This window comes from Crocodylus siamensis, chromosome 9 (assembly GCF_052110815.1).
Source record: "Crocodylus siamensis isolate JL-2025a chromosome 9, ASM5211081v1, whole genome shotgun sequence".
Lineage (NCBI taxonomy): Eukaryota > Metazoa > Chordata > Crocodylia > Crocodylidae > Crocodylus > Crocodylus siamensis.
In genome coordinates, this window is record NC_143403.1 from 15383339 (window position 1) to 15402083 (window position 18745).

Below are 18745 nucleotides of genomic sequence, written 5' to 3' on the forward strand. Positions count from 1 at the left end.
GCCAGGAGTGACCAGGAATAATGGTCACAAGCTGGCGGAGGGTAAATTCAGACTAGATGTCAGGAGGCGCTACTTCACGGTCAGGGCGGCTAGGATCTGGAACCAGCTTCCAAGAGAAGTGGTGCAGGCTCCTACCCCAGTACTCTTCCCTGCCATGGCGGTGGGTCGGACTAGATGATCTACTCAGGTCCCTTCCGACCCTAGAAACTATGAAACTATAAAGTGTTGTGTCCCTCAATTATTTTTGCCAGTAGGGAGTGGGGGGCAAATGTTTTTTTCTATTTTTATCTAGACCAGTATTTCAGCTCTTGCTGGTTTAGCTCATCAAAGCTGGTTTTCTGCATTTCAAAATAATTTTGTAGTATGAAAAAAATAGCAAGTTAAAATAGACTTATTTTAGATTATTCCATGAGTGTGTGAATCTTCAGAAACATTATCATCAAAATCCATCTTTGTCAGGTAAAGCTACTCAGATGCTTTTCCATTACTGCCATTTTATTTGATGTTGGTATTGTCTGTATGTATGCAGGTGTCTACAAGACCTGAGGTGGGTAGAAACAATGAAAATAATTGAAAAATTTGAAAATCCTACCACTGAAATTTCTGAAGATTGTTTATACCTGGATGTCTACACTCCTGCCTCTTCAAACAAGAAAGCTAAGTTACCTGTAAGCAAAGCTTGACCTGTGTACTGTGCTGTATTCTGTCACTGGAATGGAATAAGTTGGTCATAATGTCCTCTTAAATCTCTCCTTCTTAATCGTAAAATAGGACACCGGGGTTCTTTGGCTTCAGGTTACACAAGATGGTACTTGGCAACAACATGCATTGCTTGCCATTGTGTTCCAGGTATCTAGGGTGTCCAGATAGCAGCTGTCTGCTGACTCCAAGCTCTGGTGAACTCATCATTGTTCTCTTTAGAGCTTTTCATGAATAGGGACGTACTGAAATCGCGGTTGCACAGTTTTTGTAGAAACTGCCATTTTGGGCAGGATTCATGAAAAAACACGGGCTCTGCGCTTTTGGCAGGCTTGCTGCAAAAAAAAAGAAGCAAATTTACCAGCAAGCAGAGGAGCCCTGCAGTCTTGGAGCACATGGGGAAGCTGGAAGGGGGAAAGCTGGAGGGAGGGAAGGGGGGCGCTGCTCGCAGCAGCAAGTAAGGTGATCAGCCCTGCAAGAGCTTGTCATCCCTTAAGGAGGAAGGAAGGGGGAAGAAAGCAGCAAGTCAGGCATGACCTGTGAACTGCCAACACTTAATAACTTTACCCATCACTGTGGGTTCACCATAGCACATGCTGTGTATGTGGTCTGTGGCCCCATGGAGGGGCTGCTTGCTTCACTCACTGCTATAAGCATCCCTGCCATGCTCCAAGACTGCAGGGCTTCTCTGTTTGCCAATAAGATTGCTTTTTTTGCAGGGAGCCGCCCCTTGGGGATGACCCAAAACCATGGTTTAATTACCCTAATTAAGCCCAGGAGAGCCATTAATCCATGCTTAATAACACATGGATTAATGACTTGCCTAGGTTTAATATCAGGGTAATTAAACCACAGTTTCAGGCTGTCTGGCCATCTGCAAGGAGGGGTGGGACTGACAGTCAGAGGTCTGGGGGGCACCTGGTATGTTCAGCCTGTGAAAATGACCTCTGGCCCTGGAATCTGCCCACAAAATTGGCCAGCCTCCGCCTCGTGTTCAGTAGACCCCTATTCATGAGTGCTTTGCCTCTGCTTGGATGTCGACTCTGCTGATGATCACCAGATCATTAGATGCAGGGGTAGCAGTGGATATAGTCTTCCTGGACTTCCAGAAGGCTTTTGACACTGTCTCTCACCCTGTTCTTGTTAAGAAACTTGGGGGGCTGTGGTGTAGACACCCACACAGTCAAATAGGTCGCCAACTGGCTGGAGGGCCGCACCTAGAGGGTGGTAGTGGATGGGTCCTTCTCAGCCTGGAAGGATGTGGGCAGTGGGGTCTCGTAGGGCTCGGTCCTCAGGCCCGCACTGTTCAACATCTTCATCAGTGATTTGGATGAAGGGGTAAAAATCACCCTGTTCAAATTTGCTGATGACACTAAGATGTTGGGGGAACGTAGGCATGCTGGAAGGAAGCATCAGGCTACAATCAGACCTAGACAGGTTACAAGGTTGGGCGGACGAGAATAGGATGGGTTTCAACACAGACAAATGCAAGGCGATGCACCTCGGGAGGAACACCCGGCACCATACCTACAGGTTAGGGAACTCCCCTCTTGTTAGCACAGAGGCGGAAAATGATCTGGGGGTCATTCTTGACTCCAAGATGAACATGGGCCGGCAGTGTGGAGAGGCAGTTAGGAAGGCCAACCGCACCTTGGCATGCATCCACAGATGCATCTCGAGCAGATCCAAGGAGGTGATCCTCCCCCTCTATGCGGCACTGGTCAGGCTGCAGCTGGAGTACTGCGTCCAGTTCTGGGCACCACACTTCAAGAGGGATATGGAGAGGGTCCAGAGGAGGCCACTCATATGATCAGGGGACAACAGGGCAGGCCCTACGAGGAGAGGCTATGGGACCTGAACCTGTTCAGCCTCCAAAAGAGAAGGCTGAGGGGGGATCTCGTGGCCTGTTATAAACTAGTCAGGGGGGACCAGTGGGCATTGGGGGAGTCACTGTTCCCCCGTGCACTGCCAGGAGTGACCAGGAATAACGGTCACAAGCTGGCAGAGGGTAGGTTTAGGTTAGATATCAGGAGGCGCTACTTCACAGCCAGGGCAGCTAGGATCTGGAACCAACTGCCGAGAGAAGTGGTGCTGGCTCCTACCCTGGGGGTGTTTAAGAGGAGGTTGGATGAACACCTTGCTGGGGTCGTTTGACCCCAGTACTCTTTCCTGCCATGGCAGGGGGTTGGACTAGATGATCTGCTCAGGTCCCTTCCGACCCTAGAAACTATGAAACTATGATAGCAGCCTTAGCTTGTGTAGTCACTTGGGGTACATCTCTAGCGAGTCCTGAGTGCTCTGGGTCATATGTTCCTGAGTGTGCCCATTCACTCACTCTCACTCGTCCAGGCCAGACCTAGGAGTGCCATGGGCAAGCCAGTGCCCCAGGCTGCTGCTCTCAAGCACTCTGGGGGCAGATCTTAAGAGCAACTGTGTGGCGACCCCTCCCCCTCTCCCCCCCCGAGGGGCATTGCTGTTGTGTTTCTGAGTTCTGCATGGGTGGGCAGGTGCTCAGGACCTGCTTGGCAGCTCCCTTCCTGAGAGAACCACATGCGTGTACCTGATTTTTGCACCCACACCCTTGTCAGAGTACTAGCAACTGTTTCCTGTAATAGCCCTATCTTACCTGTAGCACCGGCAGGCCATAGCAGAATTTGGTGAATTTATCTTCTTAACTCGTGGCCTCTGAGAAGGGTTGGCAGTGATCCAGGACATGGGAGATAACAACATAGCTACAAAGATGTGGAGATGTCTCACGAGCATGCAATGGGTAGTAGTTGTAGGTGGCCCTATACAATGTAGGGCTGTCCCTAGACTGCTGATTTAAGTCCCCTCTAGTCCTGGGCCTTATTTCAGCAGTTTTGCATAGGAGAATAAATGGGCTGTAAGGACAAATACCACTGCAGTCTCTTGTACGTTCTTCTTGGTAACACCTGGGAATAGTTCATGTACTCCCAGGCCTTGACTCTTTCCCCCTTACTTATCCGTCTAATCCAAGCCATTTCCAAACCTTGCTGGCTGTCCTATATGAGGTGCCTCTGCAATTTACTATGGTCACCCCATTCATCCAATCCATCTTCATTTATATCCTGATTATTGCAGCTCCCTTGTCTCCGGATATCCCTGTTACCCAGTCCAGACCAAACATGACAGTGAAGATCCCTTTCTTTGCGTCCTCCTTCATGCTGCCACTCCTCCTTGTGCTCTCTGGCCCTGGTTTCTGCTTTGCTTTATCGAGTTCAAACATCCAGTCTTCACCAGGAAGACCCAGTTGAATTCTGCCCCCAATTTCTTAACCAACTCTTCTGCTTTCTACTCCCCCAGTATTTTGCATTGCAAACAGTGCCAGTCTTGACATTTTTATTTGTCTGCATCTCCTACACCCTTCTTCACAATTCCCTTTGGGACAGGGAGCTGTTTGGACTCTGTACGCCAAAGTGTTCACCACTTTCCTGCATGCTGTACAGTAACATAAAACAGCCATAGCATTCTTGCTGAGTCATGGAAGGGAATACATTTGTTTAGAAATGCGAAGGCCAAGGCTAGGTATAAATAATTGAAAAACAGAGCAACTGGAAATTACTTGATAAGAAGCATGGTTACTGTTAAATGATCTCTGAGCCCCTTTAAATTACAGTTTTATCACACTGGAGAGATGAATGAAACCCGAAGGATGGTTAGAGGTGTCTTATCAAGTTCATGGTGATAAAAGAAACTAGAAATGGACAGCATGAATGACTCCTCACAGTACCAGCTGCATGAACTTATTTTCACCTGCCTTTTAAAAAGAGAATTTTAAAATAGAAAATGCAATATGCAGTACTTTGTATGCTTACATTTTATTACAAAATTACCAAATTTAGGATGGCAGGCAGTTTGACTTCCCTTCTTTTATTTCAGGTTATGGTGTGGATTCATGGAGGAGGTTTCACGGTAGGTGGAGCTTCAACATACGATGGGTCAGCATTGACTGCCTATGAAAACGTGGTTGTGGTAATCATCCAGTATAGGCTGGGTATCCTTGGATTCTTGAGGTAAGACACTGTCACAAGACCTGGTCAAGCTGCTGTGTTTGGATCCTACATGCAGGATATGTGCCTTTTAAGCTTCCTTGAACTTAAGCACACTTGCAGGGAGTAGAATCTGTTTTGCAGGGAGTAGAATCTGTTTCTAGTGCTCCTTTCTAAAATTTGACACCTCCATAGTCTAGCTGCTTGGACTCTGACACTAGGGTCAACTCCCTCATACTCCCTAGCCCTCTCTGGAGTCTTAGTCTTATCATGCACTCTGCTGCCTTGCAGTTTGCCTCTTGGGGGAGGGGCACATGGTTATGGAAACAGATTCAGGAATTGCACAGGGCTTCTAAAAACAATAGGCCTTCACTGTAAACAGCTCATCAAAGCTAGATTCATGCAAAACAAGGAACACATGTTTCATTTTCTGCTTCAGATTCCTCATCTCTCTTGATCATTCTTTAGGATCAGCATCTTCTAGGGAGTCAGGGAAACTTCCTCTCTGGCATGTGGCTTCTCCTGCCGGTGATGGAATCTTTCTCTGAACTATGTACTCAGTTTCTTTTAGGTTTAGTTTGTCCCACACTGAACAGGATTCCTTTTCCCTCCTAAAGCTCCTTTATTGCCCACCTTTCCACTTCCGTGTCTGTCTGCATTTCTAAACTGTTGCATGAACACTTCAACTCTTTATTACCCTTCTAGGGAAATTCCATATTTTGTCACTTGGATTCTTCTACTGGAGGTGCCCTACCTGCCATGCACACTGCCCTGTCAAAAAAGAATCATTACAATATTAACAATTTATTTTGCTTCAGGCACACAAGCGTGTGACCATGTCCTTACTAACTTGCAGTAGCGCCATTAGGGTGAGGCGAGAGAGGCATTGGTCATGGGTGCTGAAATCTAAACCATTATCCTGGTTTATCTCTGCATCCTGGTGTCTCTGCATGCTATGGAAAGCCCTGCACTACCCAGCCATAGACAGTGTATCTGCTGTGTGGGAGGGGGCCAAATGATGCCCCTTCACTTGGGGGGGGCTTTGCCATGGGAGGGTGAGCCCTGCCCCTCAGGGGTGGGTGGGCAAACAGAGCAATGAGGGGTCCCCAGCACTATTGGCTGTTTCCCAGTGCTAGCAGCTCAGCTAAAGCATCAGCAGTAACAGCTTCCACTCGAATGAGAACCCAGGCAGATAAAACCCTTCTCCCCTAGCACTCCCTGCACTCCCAAAAAAAACAGCGCAGAACAGAGAGGTCCATCGAGCTGCTCAAGACAGACCTGCTGTTGGCAGGCAGAAACAATCGACCACCTCTTCTGGGACTGCCCATACACCAGAGGGGTGTGGAAGGAAGTCTGTGCTCTCCTCCTGGCAGTAGCAGGTTGCAGAGACCTGGCCAGGGAAACAATTCTCTACAGGCACCTGACCCCAACAGCTCGCTTAACCAGTTGGTATCCTGGTACAGGTATGCACGTTGAAAAGCCAGGAAGCTGCTCATAAACAGACACTCAGACTCCACAGTCGAGGACTGTATTAAAATGGGACTAAGTCAGGGTTGGGCAATTATTTCAGGCAGAGGGCTGCTTACCCAGTTTTGGCAGGCTGTTGAGGGCCACATGGGTAGCCCTGCCCCTTGATAGGTGCCCCACCCACTGGTCACCATTGTGGGACCAGTGTCCCAATGTCTTAGGACCAATGTCCCAGGCCCAGTGGCGGCGGGCTGCAGGCTGGCAGGGGTCTGTGGAGCCGGGCTGGGCTGCACCAGCAGGGAGAGGGGGGAGCTGGCCTGGCTGCATAGAGCCCCTGCTCTAGACCCTGCTGCCCTGCTCTGGCCCTTGCTGGAGCTGGCCCTGGGACAGCGGTGCGGGCCCTGTGCTCCCACTGACTCCCGTGCCCACTCACTCCCAGTGCCCCCCAGCCCTGCAGTACAGGCAGGGGACAGCAAAGGGAAGGAGCTGGTGTGGAGCGCGGGGAAAGCAGCCCCTCTCCTGCCCCATGGCTGGCACTTCCTGCTGCAGCTGCTCACAGCCTGCGCAGGGCTGTCATGAGCAGGCACAGGCATCTCCATGCGGGCTGTGAGCGACTGCAACGCAGGGCACCAGGTCAGAGAAGGGGCTGCTTTTCCCCCCACACTTAGCACCAGCTTGTAACCTGCCCCCGCTGCCAGCCTGGGCCCTGCGCCAGCTCCGGGCTTGCCTGTTGGGGCTGTGTTGCAGCAGCTGCAGCCCCCCTGCTTGCTGCGCTGGGCAGCATTTGCTGCTGCTGCTGCCCGCCCAGAGCTCACGCTGCAGTGAGGCTGCCACCGCTGTCCCTGTGCTGCCCAGAGCTCAAGCTCTGGGTGGGCAGCAGCAAACATTGCCTGGTGCAGCAAGCAGGGAGGCCACAGCTGCTGCCGCCTCAGTGCAGCCCCGACAGGCAATCGCGGCATCCAGGCTGCCAGTGGGGGTGGGTTACAAGCTGGTGCTGAGCATGGGAAAAAGCAGACCCTCCCCTGCACCATGGCCGGCACCCCACGCTTCAGTCGCTCGCAGCCTGCATGGGGATGCCTGTGTCTGCTCAGAACAGTGGGCTGCAAGCGGCTGCACCGGGGAGCACCAGCCATGGGGCAGGGGAGGAGCTGAATTTCCCCGCACTCCAGCTCCTTCCCTGCCCGGGGTCCTCCCCCCTTCTCTCGCCCTCCCCGCTTAGCTGAGGTTCCCATGCCAGGACAGCTACATGGTCCCAGGCCAGAAGCCCCTGCTGGGGCCTCCAGCTAAGGGGGCGGGTCGTGCTGTTGCAGGAGCCTGCTGAGGAGTCCCCTGGCTCCTACTTGCCCCTGGTTCCTGTCATCTTGTACAGAAACCAAGAACAGGTAAAGTTTAATTTTCAGGGGTTTTTTAGGGGCCTTGCTGGCCAGATGCAGCCCGTGGGCCGTATTTTGCCCACCCCTGGACTAAGTGAAATATACTGGTACTTATAGGAAGATGGAAGAGGACGACAAGAAAGAAATGGCAAATCTCACCTGGTGGAGAGGGGTCTGGCATGGACTTTTTCAGGAGCAGGCCCTCTGAGGAGGGCAGTGGGTGAGAGTGCACGTATGGGGATGGGCTCACGGATACACCGTGCAAACTGTAACAGGTTTTTAGCATGCTTTGAGCTGCCAAGTGAACCACAGGGGCCACTTGGCATAGTGTTGAAAGTGGAGCTTTGTGTTTGTTTGCTTTTTAATAAATACTTCTGCAAAAAAAAAATATCCTGTGGTCAGTATATGTTCACTTGAAATACCTGGTGATGTTTGTTCTGTGTTCCCAACAGCAGAGAAGAAAATTGGTGGTTTTGTTTAGAATTCCTTCTTTTGATTTCAGTACTGGTGATGAATACGCTCGTGGAAACTGGGGGTTGCTGGATCAAGTGGCAGCTCTGCAGTGGGTTAAGGACAACATTGATACTTTTGGTGGAGATCCAGAATCTGTCACCCTGTTTGGAGAATCTGCAGGAGGAATCAGCATTGGTGCTAATGTGGGTTTGCCATAACTGCTTTTGTATTAAAATTACTGAACAACTCTAAAGTTGAGCCTTGCTTTTCAGTCTGTCTACAAAAGCAAAGTTATTTATGCATTGTACCAAACAAACATCATGGATATATAATTTGTACTTTGTTTTTTGTAGATTCTGTCTCCCATGTCCAAAGGCTTGTTCCACAAAGCCATATCACAAAGTGGGGTTGTGACCTTACCTGGTAGTATTACTTCTGAGCCTCAATTTCTTACTCACGTAAGTTCTCGGAGGTGTTTGTTTTTTATTTCTTTGTTTTTTTAAATGCTGAGTTTCTGAAATTCAACACTGAGAAGTGTTCAGGAACAAATTACAGACCAAGTGTTTGTGCTCAGCTCTTTTCACAACCTAGAAAAATGGTCTCAAGTCTCGTTTCTCTTTCTTTCCAAGGTGTGTGTAGAGTTTTCTTTTACTCTTAAATTCTGATGTCCCATTTTTCCCAACAATGCCTGTGTTGCCCTGAACTATGGAGCAAGAGGGGATGGCGGATTTAAGTTTACATAAATTAGTAGCAGTAATCTGCCAAGGAATCATCAACTTTTTCTTCTTAATGTTTCTGCGATTAAAAATATATATATATTTGTGGAGCATAACAAAGGGAGCGCACAGAAAATCAGATCTAGCACAATTTCAAATGGGTTGTGCCACTGCAGCCAAATTCACTAGCAGTTCTGCTCCATTACAATAGAGAACACCAAAGTAAATAGGGTTAAAGATTAAGGTAGCTTTTAAAAATTAGTTGCAACTGTTTGACTGTCCCAGAAAAAATAGAAGGTACTGCAAACGGGTTGGTGTCTACCTAAATCATGGGGGGGACTTAGCCCTTTTTTTGCGTTGATTGTGACCTAAAGCTCTAATTCCACAGTCATTTCATGGCCCTGCTTCTTGGCACTGATTAATGGAGAGGCTCGGGGATGAGTGGGCAACCGCCTTCTTGACTGCTGGCTGCCCTTCCCCTTGGTGCTGATTTGCAGAGGCCCTGGTCAGAGAAAGAGGGACAAGGGGGCAGCTACAACCTTATGTGCTGCTCTTTGTGCCACCCTGCCAGCTAGCATCTTCCCCTCCTGACCATGAGGACCTCTGACTCCTGCTTGGGAGTTGGCATTTTATTTTTATTCAATTTTGTTGTTGTTAATTTTTTGTGGACATTCCTGGATTTCATGGTTTCTGTGAAATCCATGATACTGCAAATAAAGTAGGTCCCTACAAATAGAATGATCTTCAGCAAGATTTGAGTATCTTTCAGAACAGGACCTGCAGTCTGCTGATCCTGTTCACGTCCCCATGTACTGTAGTGCACACACAGACACCTACACTGTACTTCGGTTATAGTGGGCAGATTTAAAATCCATCGTACATTAGCAGGTATGAAATTATTTGGCTGTCCCATGACTGTCATTGCTTCCTTTTTTCTTTTTTTTGAACAATTACAGGTCATTGCTAATCTAGCTGGCTGTGAGATGACCAGTTCTGCAATAGTTAATTGTTTAAGGAAAAAAACAGAGAAGGAATTAGTGACTGTAACTACAGATTTCCTTAAGGTAAGGGAGAAATGCTAATTTAGGACCTGTTAAGACCTTCAAATCGATAGAGGAACATTGGTTGACTCTTCTAGTCAGTCAGTCCTTTCCATGTACTTAAATCCTATTTCTTGTTTCATGCCAGGATGGGTCTGAGCTGCGGAATCTGAATTTAGATTTCACAAAATTTTGATCTGAGATTTTGGTTCAAAGCTATGTTTAATTCTGTCACGTGTATTACTTGCGATTAACTCAGCTAATCCACTGCCTCTAAACCCATACAGTGTTAGGAGTAGGGTTGATTTAGATTTGTAACAAAACCGCAGCAGCAACAACATCTGCACATTTTAAGTTTCTGTGTCAAATGCTAGAGTGAGGAGTAAGTGAGGAGGCTATTAGGTGATGGACTGCATTTAGGAATATCTCCATTTCTGTAAAGGAAGTCTTGGAAAGAGATCTTTAGGGAGGAAGAGGACCAGCAGTCGCTGCAGCAAATGAATGATTGGTCTATGAAGCTTGTGAGTAGAGTTGCAAAATGAAAAGATTTGGGATTCTTTACTTTTCCTTTAGAAGGAAGGTCTACTGGCTCACAACTCTAGTGTGTAATCAGAACTTCACCTGTAAAGGGAATGGGGGAGCAGCAACGAGTCCTACACCCCAGCTTCCCTCCCTCCCCTCCCCACCCAGGCACGCAGGCAGGTAGACCACGCTGTTGGAGCAGCAGCTGGGGAGATACCTTATTCAGGGACTTAAAAATGTAAGAATCCCCCCTTCCTCTCCCCTCACAACCTGCTTCCTTCACCTGAGTGATCAATGGCACCTCACCTCCTCTATCCACCACTGCCCCCGGCTGATTCAGGGTAGGGGGAACTCCAGAGCCTCTCCTGCCCAGCTACAGCTGGAGCTGCAGGGCATGGATGCACAGGGAGTTGGGCTCAGTCGGGGATGGCAGCAGTGATGGTGGCAACAGGTGGGTTTCCCCTCTTTAAGCCTGGCTCTGGGGCTCACAATTGTAGTCTGTAGTCATAAGTTCACCTGTTAAGTGGGGTGGAGGAGAAGCAACCAACCCTATACCTCAGATCCCAGCTTCCCTCCCACCAAGGCAGGCAAACCATGCTGTGGAAGCAGCAGCAGGAGGGGAGGGATGTGCTGCTGAGCACAGAGGGGAAGACGTGGGGTTAATTCTTACTTGCTTTAGGGACTTAAAAGTAGTCCCTGGCTGCTGCTTTGGTGGCCTGGTCTGAATGGGGTTGTGACCATGCCAGTTCATCTGCTCTGGATCTGTTTGGGCCCACCCCCATCCCATTTTTTCCCAGAAATTGTGAGAAGATCCTATACTGCCTTCTGGCACCTACCGGAGAACCAACAAACAGCAGTGCATAGTTGGCTAGGCCAGCATCAAGTTTTTCTGAAGGTCATGCTGTTTTTGTCTTCACCGCCCCAGCCCAGCAGCAGCAAGAAGTAATTGTTTCCCTTGCTGCTGAACTCAGCTTGTTGATAGAGACTAGAAGACTCTTCTTGTAGACCCAGGCCTCTGTTACACCTGCCCATAAACATGCAGTTCACACAAAAAGCAGTTCTTATGTCTGCAGAATCTTAATTCTGAAAAATTAACTTGGTATTTTCAAATTTTAGGTACTGGGGGAGGCCACTTTGAAAAGTTGATCCTGAACCTTTTAAATTCCACTGTCATTGCTAGATGAAATTGCAAGAAGGAATGTATGTCTGATTTATTTTATTAGGAGAGGGCACACCCTTATTTTTATGCCCCACTATTTTTTGCAGGTGAATGCTACTGCTCATCCACTATGAACATTAATTAATTTAATTCCCTTTGTCAAACTGGGGGATGTCTTCAAAGCTAGCCCATGGCAATCTATCCAGTTACATGTAAAATTTTTAGAAGATTAGTTAAAGTAGATTACGGTATGTGCCAGTAGAAGAAGCACACTGACAATTTACCATCCTGTCTTTCCTATATACGGCACTGTCATATTTCCTGTCATATATGGCTCTTTGCAATCTTACTGTACTGTTGCATTTTACTAAAGTACAAACTGCTTTTCAGAATAACAATACATATTCATCTTGTGTGGTAGTCCTGATTATCCAGATTCAGATCTTCAGAAGTGCACAGCGCTGCCTTCATTCTATCATCATTCTAATCAAAGGGAATTTTTATATTGATTTCCCTGTGAACAGTTAGATGACTAGCAGGTGCTGTATCTGGATGCTTTGTTAATGGCTCTGTCATCACATTTGTTCTGTGTTGGATTCCAAGAGATTGGCACTTGTATTGGTCTTGGCGTCACTCGGCAGTAGGAATTTTGCAATATCACGAAGAGGGATAAATAACTTTGTTTTGTTTTTTTCCTTTCAGCAAATGGAATATATCCCTCCAGTTTTAGATGGTGTGTTTTTTCCAAAGGAAGTAGATAAGCTGCTGGCTGATAAAGAGTTCAGCACTGTCCCATATATGGTGGGAGTAAATAATCATGAATATGGCTGGATTGTTCCAAAGGTAAGATATTTTCAATGTAAGATATTTTCCCCTACCCACGTTAAAGGAATGTGGAATTGTTACACTGGAACAGAAATATACACTGTCCTCATCCCCCTAAATCAGATATAGCCAGAGCTCCTTCATACCAGTGAGATTCAGCAGGCTTTGGATGAGGCTCAGGCTGTATTGGTCTGACTCCTCTTTTAATAGCCAGCTGGAATTTCTCCCTATCAATGAATGCTTTTGATTTCTTATCCTTTCTCTCAGAGAATACCTTGATATTTCATGTATCCTGTGAGAGCTATAATTAATTCCACAATTAGTATTTACACGGAAAATAACACCGATTTGATTGATTGATTTTTAAAGTAAAACCTACAAGCATTGCACACTTCGTTAAAGGAAAATAGTTTTAACCTGCACATTCCAGTTCTGTTTAGAACATGGTACTTAATATAATCTTTGGGATTATTGTGTCCAATAAGAACACTCGAGGCTTTTAGTAATAAGTCATTATCGCAACTTGGAGTGCAAATCCATTCACCCATCAAACACTTTTGCTGATTGCTTTATATAATGTAATATCTGAAGAAGAGTACAAAGTACATGGCCGAGCACCTAACAGCTTCTTAACAAAAAATTGCTGTAGGCAAATTAGAAACAGAAGAAGAAAAAGACCTGGATTCATTGGTTAGTTACAAGATGACTATTAGCCATAAGTGGTCTAGCTATGGAAAAGGTAAATGCAATCCTACAATACGAAGCAAATGGTAAGGACAGAAGTAATGTTGTTTTAGAAAGCACGGGTCAAATTCCTGTGTTACGTACAATTCTGTTTTTCCGTGCTCAAAATAAAAGAATTAAATAAGAACAGGCGCAGAGAAGGGATGATGCTACTAGGACGAGGTGGGGAATGGAGAACCTACCAGATAAAAGGAGCTTAAGAGAGCTTGCCACCTTTAACCTAAGAAGATAAAGGCTGAGAGAGCTTGCAATAAATTTCTGGATGAATATCATGCAAGGAAAAGAACTGTTTAAACTAAGCAATATTTGCACAAGAGCAAGTGGTCTAAATATGCAGCAATAATCAACTATCCTGGAGATTAGAAGAAGGTTTCTAACAATCAGAGCACTGAGGTTTTGGAACAGGCTTCCAAGAGGAGTAGTGGGGGCAAAATTCTGAACTAACGTTAATGCTGGGCTTGATCACCTTACAAAAGGAGTTATACGACATGGTTGCTGGCAATAGCAAAGGAAAGAGCCACTTCCCACCCACCTCCACGTAGATTCCTATGAAAAAGGGTATACTTAATAAGTGCTGAGCCATCCTTTCTAGCTAAAATGAAATGGAGCAGTCAGCAGACATGCTGGTATTAAATGTTTTTTTACAATATAAAAATATTTTTTTTTATTCTTACTTTATTATGCAGTTATTTAAATTCCCATCCGTACAAGAAAGGATGCACAGAGAAGACATTATTTCAGCATTAGACAAAATGACATCGATGTTGGTGAGGCATTTTACTGTTCATTGTTTGTTGTCCTATATGGTATTTTATTGTTTGTTTTAAGCCAGTCTCACATCTGAGGTTGTAGATGCCATCACTTCACCGCTGTTTGCCATATGTGTGTATTCAAAGGCTTGCTGGTAGAATCCATCACTGGCCTAACCTTTTTATTGGTGTCATGCTATGGCTCCAGGGGGACAAACTCAAGTCGTGCTCCAGAGTTGTGCCAAAGGCTGCCCACAGTCAACCCAGCTGTAAATGGGCACCTGGTCATTCAGGCTGGGTAGTTGAAGGCAGTTGAATTCAGTGCTGGCCACATTGTTCCCTTGTGTGCCATTGACTACAGAAATCAAGGTGCTGTGACTACCTGAGCCCTGCAAGCTGCCAGCCTCAGAAAGACCTCTGACCTTGACTTCTGGGACTGTTTAGGGAATGTGTGTACATTGAACCTTTGCTTGTCTGTGGCATCATTCCAAAAAAAAGCAAATAGTGTGTGCTCCTCCAGCAGGGCTCCTAGCTCTTTGGGTAACGTTTAATAACTAGTACCTGAGCCACAGTTCTGGAGACTGAACCCACAATCCATTTTTGCTTCTCTTTGTGCCTTCATCCTTTGTTACAGATGCTTCCTGCTGAGTTTGTCTCTTTGGTAGCAGATGAATATTTAGGAGACACAAATGACCCTGAGGAGCTGAGAGCCCAGTTTCAAGAAATGTTGGGAGACTTCTTCTTTGTTTTTCCGGCTGTTCAAGTAGCTAGATGCCACAGAGGTAAATTTTTCCGGCTAACATTCCAGAGTGACACGTGCCCTGACTCAGTTAAGAGCAAATAATTAGGGGGCTAAATCGGGGAATAGCATTGAGGCAAAGTATTGTGGATTTTTGGACTTGGGCATGGACTTGGACCTAGTAGTGCTCCTGAGGATTTTCTGGCACTGCACTGCCCCCTTCCCTGCTGTTTTCTATTTTGTACTTGACCTAAAACCCTTTGAAGCCTATGGAACGATTCCTATTAATCTGAACAGACTTTGGATCATGACTAACTTCCTTTTTTGGAGGTAATTTTGCTTGATCTTTTTTCCCCACGTAGATTGTTGCGGGGGGAGTTTCTGAAGAGTAAATTGTGTTGCGTCATTCCTTTTAGTCTTCTTGGTTTAGTATAGCAGCTGTTAGCCCTCCTGCCCTTTCCAGCTGAGGTGACTAGTGCTAGAGAGCAGACAGAGCTGTGTTTCATGAGGCAGAAGTGATATCTGTGAAACCACGCAGGCAGCTTTTTACAGACTTTTTACTGAGACTTGATTTTTATCTAAAGGTGAATGGGCATTTCTCTAATTACGCCCTACAGATCATTGTTGGGTCAACATGCCACAACACAATATCTGATCCCCTTGTGGCAGTTTCGTTGCTGAGGGTGGGTATGTGGTCTTGTTGATTTGGCTGGGAACATGGGCTGTTAATTTGTCAAGACATTTGTCAAAGATAATTCAGGCAGAGAGATATATGCCTCTCCATCCTCTCTCTTGCCGCCTACACACAATATACAAGAGTAGGACTGTATTTTGAGCTATTATGCAATTGCCTCTAAATGCACTCTGCAAACATACACAAATCAGGACAAAAATATTTTAAAATTAAAATAAATTATAGTAAATGTTTTATTTTTTTAGTATCTGATGTGAGGGGTTTTTGGTTTCAAGATAGCAGTACCCGGCTCCCAAAAGGAGTACTTCCGGGGCAAGGGGAGGGACTTCTGATGGCAAAAGTCAGGGGCTAGAGGTGGGCTATGATGAGCAGGGGGCAGGGCACCCATCAAGGGGCAAGGCTTCCCTTGCAGCCCTCAGCAGCTCACCAAAACGTGCTGAGTGGCCCTCCACCTGGAGTAATTGGCCATCCCTGGATTAGACTGATCTCTTGAGGTCCTTTCTAACTTATCCCCTGGCCTCTTGTATTTTCTGAAAATGAATTGTGAAACATATGAATTGAAACCCTGAGCTAGAATTTTACTTGCTGTAGAGACCCACGTACCACACACACCTTTCCCCACCAAAAATCAGCCCTCCCCAAATGATGTGCGTGTCTTGCTTTGTGGGGGAGGTGTACAGTGTGAGACAGCAGTGTGTGCTTTTATTGCAAAGCTTAATTTGCATCTAGTCACAACATGAAAAAGTATTAAGAATGTGCAGGAAGCTCTTGCTTAACACTTCCTCATGGAAAATGCGGTGAGAGAAATTGTTCATTCGGTCCTGGTTGTTCCTTTCTGCTAGATTCTGGCGCTTCAGTCTACTTCTATGAATTCCAGCATCGACCCAGTATATTTAAAGATACTAAACCGCATTTTGTAAAGGCAGACCACGGAGATGAAATTGGCTTTGTCTTTGGAAATCTGTTCATTTCAGGCAACTCGGTCTTAATTGGTAAGAACTGATTCATCAAACTTCTTTTTTTATCATAAAGCTCATGTATTTCATATTGTGCATTCATACTGCTTGTTACAAGTCTTGTCTTCCAGCAGGGAGTTCCCAGAGTGCGTATGGCCTAACACCTTGCACTGAGACTGCTCAATATATTGCCCAGGCTACTAGGTTATAGCATGCAGTAAGTTTGTGAAGTATCCTCATGATATTTTTCTGCCCGGGGCACTTTTACAGTACAGAACTACTTTTCCCAGTTATTGTAAGGAGCACCTGCACACACCATCCCAGCCTGCTGGTCATTTTTCATTAGCTGCCTTTCTGAGGGCAACTTATCTTGGTGTGACAAGGAAACCTACTGGCAAGGTTCCCTCTAAGCTGCATGCATGCATGGCTGCACACAATAAAAAAATCTTGCTGCGCAGTAACTTTTTTGATGCTGCGCACCTGCCCGGAGAAGAGCTGGGCTGCGGCTCCCTGTAAACTTTGTGCGCAGAGCATAGCAAAGGGACTGGAGCTGGTGTGGGACACTTACTGGCAGTAAGCTACCGCTCAGCTGCGTGGGGCCCTCTGCTCCTCGCTCCTCACTGTGCCAGCATTCCCGTGGGGAGGGAGCGGCACAGGGCAGGCAGCACTTCCTCCCCAAGGTGGGCGCAGGAATGAGGGCTGGGGCAAAGCCAGACACCACGCCAGCTCTGCTGGCTCCAGGGAACTGCTCCACTCCCCAACCACTTCAAGTGCACTTCGCCCTGACGCCATGTGCCTCCCTGGCCCGGGGCAGTTGGAGGAATGGAGAACCTACCTTGTGAGAGGAGATCGGTGGGTTGTAGCCCCAGGCTTCAGGGCTTTCGCTGGTCACCTGAAGGAGCAAGGAAGAGCTTGCCCCTCTCGCCTTTAAGCCCTGGACACTGGCCACAGCCAGAAGTGGGAGATGGGCTGGGAGAAAAGGTGCTGGCACCCCCGGAGGTATTGAAAGGCCTCCCAGGTGCAAGGACTGTGGGATTTTGCCTGCTTCTAGCATGGGGTATGGTCAGCTGTCTAGGTCTAAGTTTAGTGTTACTGTGGCCATTGGTGACCAACGCAAAAACACGTCCCACTAAGATTATTGAGTATCTGGCAAAGGTCACTTGCTATCTGGATGATTTGCTCCTCTTTATGTTTTGTCTGGTCGGGCCTGAACTTTCAGACGATAGACTGAGTATATCCTTATGGGATGTTGGATTTTTTTTTTTAAGCTTCTGAATTAATCCTTGCATTCAAGAATGTTGCAGTTGAAGTAGGTAACTTGCTGTGCCTGAAGACATGCTGATAGTACCACACCTTCATTTTTTGAAGTGTCCTGTACACAAGACACAGATTTAGCTTGGGCAGGGCAGGTTTTCTTATTGGTAGAGGGATGAGGTTGTAGCTGTGTTGGTCTAAAAGTAAAAGCAGTCAACATGGTAGACATAATAACTTTTATTAGACCAACTAGACAGTTACAAAAAATGTTCTTAATTTCCAGACTTCTGTGCTCACGTGCTCTTTCTCAGGCAAAGGAGAATGCAAAGATTGTTAAATTTATCTCAGGTAGAAATAAATTCGTATTGCACAGGTAGAAATAAATTAAGAATTTGTCCCTGTATGCCATTCTGTTCCCATTACACCAGCACCCCATGTACTTGAGCTTGGAGATTTCTGGTTAGTGGTGCCTACTAGAACCTGAGTGTCCTCAAGCTTCCATACCAGGGCCCATCACTTCCGCAGTTTCCGTTTATTTCAGATATCTTACAAGACGGCCATTTCTGAGTGGTTCATGATTTTGCACAACATGGTCCCACTGTAGAAGCATCAAAGCTGCATGTTTTGTTTTGGGGTTTTTCTGGCAGAGCTCTATTACAATCCCCTTTGAGCTAACTGAAAACATCTTTCCGCTTAAATCAGATATCTGTTTGTGGCACACCAATGGTGGGATATGTTTAATAACAAGCAATTAAAAAAAAAAAAAGTTACCCTCTATACAGTAGGTAGAGTTCTTTGGGGTGCAATGTCTTGTGTATTCCAGGGGCCACTATCCTCTTCCCCCAGGGTCTTGTGACATTTTGAATTCTGCAGTGGAAAAGAGGCTGAGTAGCATTTGGACCTTTTCTTCAGTTTTGATTGGTGCAAGACCAGTACAGAGCAATGGATGCTACCGTTCTGATCACCAGAGCATGGCAGTCCCCAGGGTGAAGTACATAGATAGAAACCATCACATGACAAAATGCTCCTTGTCCTGTAGAGGGAGTAACTTGTATTTCTTAAGTGCTTGTCATGAATACATATTTCACTCTCTGTGACTCACAAGCAGGGATATGAGAATTGAGTTCTGTTGCAGTCTGTTTCTTGATAAGTTTTATTTGCCCATGCTATCAGAGTCTGCATTTCATTTGTAATGGTTTGATTACTGGCTACACTAAAGTTTGTAACCTCTTTCAGGTAATGGTACAGAGGAAGAGAAACAGCTTAGCCGAAAAATGATGAAATATTGGGCTAACTTTGCACGGAATGGGTAAGATGCATGATGCAGTAAAATTGTGTTGTAGTG

The 18745-nt window shown here is 46.3% G+C and overlaps 1 protein-coding gene across 3 annotated transcripts in view; it reads left to right on the plus strand.

Annotated features, from left to right (window-relative positions):
* Positions 1 to 18745, plus strand: part of LOC149857140 (cocaine esterase-like) — a 33967-nt gene that overhangs the window by 12502 nt on the left and 2720 nt on the right. For all 3 annotated transcript variants that reach the window (XM_090062601.1, XM_090062602.1, XM_090062603.1), the window contains 10 exons: positions 530 to 668; positions 4600 to 4733; positions 8052 to 8205; positions 8356 to 8460; positions 9675 to 9782; positions 12142 to 12282; positions 13695 to 13775; positions 14392 to 14539; positions 16033 to 16182; positions 18637 to 18709. In XM_090062601.1, the coding sequence (XP_089918727.1) occupies positions 530 to 668; positions 4600 to 4733; positions 8052 to 8205; positions 8356 to 8460; positions 9675 to 9782; positions 12142 to 12282; positions 13695 to 13775; positions 14392 to 14539; positions 16033 to 16182; positions 18637 to 18709 (1233 nt within the window). The remainder of the gene's footprint in view (positions 1 to 529; positions 669 to 4599; positions 4734 to 8051; positions 8206 to 8355; positions 8461 to 9674; positions 9783 to 12141; positions 12283 to 13694; positions 13776 to 14391; positions 14540 to 16032; positions 16183 to 18636; positions 18710 to 18745) is intronic.